This window comes from Melopsittacus undulatus, chromosome 2 (genome assembly GCF_012275295.1).
Source record: "Melopsittacus undulatus isolate bMelUnd1 chromosome 2, bMelUnd1.mat.Z, whole genome shotgun sequence".
NCBI classification, from domain to species: domain Eukaryota; kingdom Metazoa; phylum Chordata; class Aves; order Psittaciformes; family Psittaculidae; genus Melopsittacus; species Melopsittacus undulatus.
This window is the reverse complement of record NC_047528.1, coordinates 92,104,529-92,109,376: the sequence shown is the minus strand read 5'-3', so window position 1 is coordinate 92,109,376 and position 4,848 is coordinate 92,104,529. Positions and strand designations below refer to the sequence as shown.

The following is a 4,848-nucleotide window of genomic DNA, read 5'->3' as shown; positions in this document are numbered from 1 at the left end:
GTCGCAGGACAGAAACAACAAACAAAAATCATTACTTCTAGCAAAACAGCCCTTGAGCTGCCTGCAAAATTCTAATTGAAAGTAGGCAGGTATCTGCTGTCCCTGGAATATCACAGCCTCCTTTGTATTTGTTTTCCAGGTTTTGCAGCAAGCAGTTTTGTGTTCATATTCTTTCTTTCTCCAGAAAGAAAGGAAAGGAAGAAACAAGCAATGGTAAACTTTGTATCGTAACCCTTATAAGTTAGAAGGTATCTTAGCTTTGTTTTATGTCATGCACAGAAATTATAAAGCAGCTGTGTCTCACAGCAAATGTTAGGGAACTCACACATAGTCATTTAATCTGTAGCCGCTATGGGAAGCAGATGTCAGAGAAGAAGCATGGTTTCCCTTGTAGACGGTTGGTGGTCTATAGGAGGGAGCAGTCCTTCTTACGCTGCTGGGCTGTGTCTGGTAAGGTGTCTTGTTCCCGCGACATTGTCTTGATGTGCAGAGCAGAGCACCACCAAGGATTGTCAAAGATGAGGAGACAAAGCCAAGGTAAAGAGCTTGGCCTATCTCATACTTCATCCCGCTGGGAAGCATGGGGTTGTAGAAATCTGTAACAATGTCATTAGTGGTCCAAGAAACAGGTACCAGGCAGACAAGACCGGCCAGGATGAAAACAATTCCCCCAGAGACTGCGATGGAGGCTTTGGCAGAAGTCCCCTTGGCACACTGTGTGCACTTCATACCGATGACAGCAATCACACATGCCAGTGCGGAAAGGACGCAGGAAATTACCATCATGGCACGGGCGACTTGGAGGTCACGGGGCAGCGCCAGCTGGGAGTGGTGGACTTGGCACTGGTAGATGCCGGTGCTGTGCCAAACGCACTCCATCCAAAGCCCTTTCATATAGGCCACAGCTGTTATAATATTGGTGCCTACATGTGCCGTTCGCCACCAGTGTGGCAGAATAGTAGCAATTAATGTCCCAATTAGGCCGAGCAGGCTTAGGGAGAAGCCAAGTAACTGAACAGCCGAGCTTGCCATGTTAATGTTTGTCCTGCCTAGTTCTCTTAATAAAGCACCTCCGCTTGAATTCCTTCGGAAAACATGAGCTTTTCTTGGAAGATATGCAGCTGTTTTACTTTGACACCTTCTGCTCTCCTAATAAAAGGTAATTGAGGAAAAAAGGGATTAATTATTACCCAAATGCATTACCTCTCCAGCCAGTAAGGTGCATTCCAAGTGCAGTTAGTTCAATAATTAGCATAGTTATCGCTGTTAATCGTACTTTTGTGGAAGTAATGGGAAAGCAAGTTTCCCTCTTCGCTTATATAAACAGTCCTCTGTTGCCTGCTGGGAAGAAAACTCAAGACAATTTATGAAATGGAAAAAAATGTTTTAAATGCAAATATTCCTCTTCCCAGCAGACTCTTCAAAAAAACAAACATAATTTTCTTTCTAAAGCAGAGAATTAGTTAGTGTTAACACTTGGAATGAATGAGATTTATGAAGTAGAGAACTGCAAGGTTGCTTTACATGATGAAAACATTCCCAGAAGGTCATAGCAGGACTAGGAAAACAATAAGGATATATTTGCTCAAAGTAAGGAGCAAAGAGAGTGATTTAAAACCTGTGGAAGAGGATAACAAGTATTGGATTAAAGTTGCTTTCCTGACTTGCCAGTATTTCTTGAGGTTGCGTTTTAATAAAGCAACTCAAAGGGGAATAATTTTCATTAGCCTCTGTGGAGTTTCAGCTTATGATTTTAGGTTGTGGGTGAAATGACAGAATGTGAAACCAGATGTACATCATGGAGCTTCTGAGGAGCAACACCTTCACAGTTCGGTCGTGTATAAATTCTAGATGAAAAACAAGGGATAGTAAATAACTCTTCCTTCTGTATAAATTGCAAATTAAGTGGTCTTTTCCAATGGCTGCCTTGCAAGGTCTGTTATAGATCATGCGTTATGTGTGTGGGCAGAAACCTGATATTTTAATATATAACTGTTGCATCAAAATCCAACTTGGAATTCAGAAACAGAAACAAATTTAGACTCTAATTCTACAAAGACCCATGCATGTGCTGAACGCATGTGCATAGAAGAAAGCATAAGTGTTTGCAGGACTGGGCCTGAGCAAGCGAAGGGAGGAAAACCATCTGGCCAAACTAATGAAGACCATTAGAAGGACAAAATAACACAGAGGAAGAAAAGTGAAAGCTGGTTTACATTCCCTTAATCTCACTAATGAGGCAGGAGTGCTTGAGGTGCGTATCAGTGTTGATGTTTGTCTCCAGACCACTGTCACACTATGCACCAATCTCTCCATAACAAGGTTGGGCGTCTCTTCCTGAAACAATCAGGAATCTGCCTTCAGCGAAAGAAAAATGAAAGGAAAAAAGAAAAAGAAAGAAAAAAAAAAGGAAGGCACATGGATTATATGGGCTAGGCAGGACAGTCTTGTACTTGCACATGTTCCTTTTAATTTGGAGCATGTCTGCTGTGCACAGACATAGGATAGAGAGGAATGCTTTGCAGAGGAGTACCCAGCCCTCTGACTGGAAGGGAAGATAAAAACCAAAGACCAGCTTTCCTTCAGTATGGCCAGCTTTAGGAAAGCATTTTCCTACTGTTAGGGCTTTCTGGCCTTTCAGATACCCTTTACATAATGCTTACATAAAAGTAACTAAGTTTATTTGGTTGTTAATTTGCCTAATTTTCAAAGAGTGAGAAAAATACTGAGGGGTTTATGTCAGAAATAACTGTTCCAGGTAAGTGTCATGGGATATGTCTGCATTCTCTGAGGTAAGTCAAGCTGCAGATTTCTCTCTTTGTACCAGCTATCACAGACTATTGTGATATGACAGGACACAGGTTAGGGCCAAGCACAGCACAGAGGAGCACAACAAAAGTAAGCAAACGGTTATCTCCAGCAGTACTGGAGATAATCTTTTTTTTTTTCCCATCACTTGCTTGGCAAATAGCTCTAGAAGTCCTCAACATATGTTTGCTTTCCAGACTGTTTGTGTTTGCCTCGTATATTAAACATAAGGAAAATTAAGCAGTATTTTCCCTTTTGATATTACTGTTTGTTTCCTGTGAAGCATATTGTTGTTGTATCTAAGCATGCCAGACACCTTAGAGAAATTATCCTGGTAGTACCCTTCCAGGACCATGAGGAGCTGTGCTTTCAGGCACAGAGGGAAGATGAGGGACCTACCCAAGTTGCACAGGATATCTTCAACCAAACTGGAAATGGAGCTCATGTCTCTCAGGCCCTAAGCCCAGCACCACCTTTCACATCCCTGGTGTCTGCCTGGTCTGATGGTCCCCCACTCCCTCAGTATTTTTCCTGTGCATGTCTACAGAAGGGTGCAACGTGAGATTATACTCTATCCAATTACTCAGCCCACACATTGTATTGGTATATTGCACACCATTCAGAAGAGTGCTTGAGGTTACTCTTGCATGTTTGCAAATAGGCTTTCAAGGTCAGGCATCAGGCTTTGCAGCTAATCCCAGGGAGAACAGAATATAAAAGGTAAATGTGATTTACACCACCAGTCATGGGAAGTGGACTCCCATTTTAATGGAGGTCAGAATACTAGGGGGCTTGGCAGCACCTATTTTTAGATGTCATTAAGGTGTTATTTTTAAACATTAGCCATTAAAAGCCTTCTAATTTAAGAAACTGGTGTTAATTAGCCCCACTTGTTTGGCGTCATGTTTTCCATGTGCCTTTCTCAGTAGATGCCAGCTGCCTCTGGTGCTCTGTAACGCTTTAACTGCTGTGGACCAGCCTTCCCCAGCCTGCTGGCAAGTGACAAAACCAGCAGTAACTTAATGCATTTATCTCCAAGAACATCAATGGACTCATTAAAACACCTCACCTTACAGCTTTGCTCTTAACAGGTTTGGAAAGGAAGATGATTACCACAGTGGGATCAGGTGAGCAGCTGGTCGGATGTTTCTTGTGGGCTGACCTACATAAATGCAAAGACAAAAGCCAGTCATTTTTTATGCAAGAATAAAAAAAAAAAAAAAAAAAAAAAAAAAACATTTCTGCAGAGACCGTGTTTTTTAGTATTTTTTAGTGAGCAAACCAGAGCCAACCTTTGTGGAACAGTGAAGATGATGGCTGTCTGGGTTACCCCAGAAACAATTAAAATCGGCAAAATGGCTGCTTAGTTCTTGAGGGAAGAAGTAGCTTTAATGCCCAGTGCACAGCTGCCAGAGAGGGCAGGGATGGCTTTCTCAAACCAAGTGTTCTTCTGAAATGGCTTGTCCCTGCCTTAGGCTTGCTCAGCCAGACTTCTCAGCTGCTGTGGAGTACACAGAACACAAGCTGCTTCTTCCAGGGGAAACCCCTTTTAGCCACAGTGGTGTCTGGTGTTTGCACACCCTCTAGCAGCTACACCAGCAACCTGCTGGGCTCTTGTCCAAGGCCATCATCTCAGATAAAGCATCTTCTTCCTCCTCTTGGTGTAGTTTGGCTTGTACCGGCTATAAGACCTGGCTTGATGAGTGCTGTCACTTTGCTTCAGTACAAGGGGTGATGGAGCCCAATGTCAAGGCCCCATAAGTGAATCAAGAGCCAGCATGCATGTTTAGCCTTCATAACCTTCGAAGACCATCTAAGCACCAAATGACTGTGAAACAATGTGAATGTTTGTGAAGAAAAACTGTGAAATTTTTGAATTTCCTTGCTTTGCCAGCTCATGCCATCTTTATTTTTACGAACACAAGGGCTGGAAAGACAACTTTTGCATACAAACTTCAGTTTTGCCTAATGCCTCTGTTGTACAAAACCAGCCATAGCTGGGATAAATCCTTGGCTGTGTTTTTCACTGTGCACTCCACA

The 4,848-nt window shown here is 42.6% G+C and overlaps 1 protein-coding gene across 1 annotated transcript; it reads right to left on the bottom strand.

Annotated features, from left to right (window-relative positions):
- Positions 1-321: 321 nt before the first annotated feature.
- On the bottom strand, positions 322-1,143 carry CLDN14 (claudin 14). The gene has a single exon (XM_005151674.2). It carries the CDS (start codon positions 1,030-1,032, stop codon positions 322-324), a length of 711 nt encoding a protein of 236 aa, XP_005151731.1. The 5' UTR covers positions 1,033-1,143.
- Between the last annotated feature and the right edge of the window lie 3,705 nt (positions 1,144-4,848).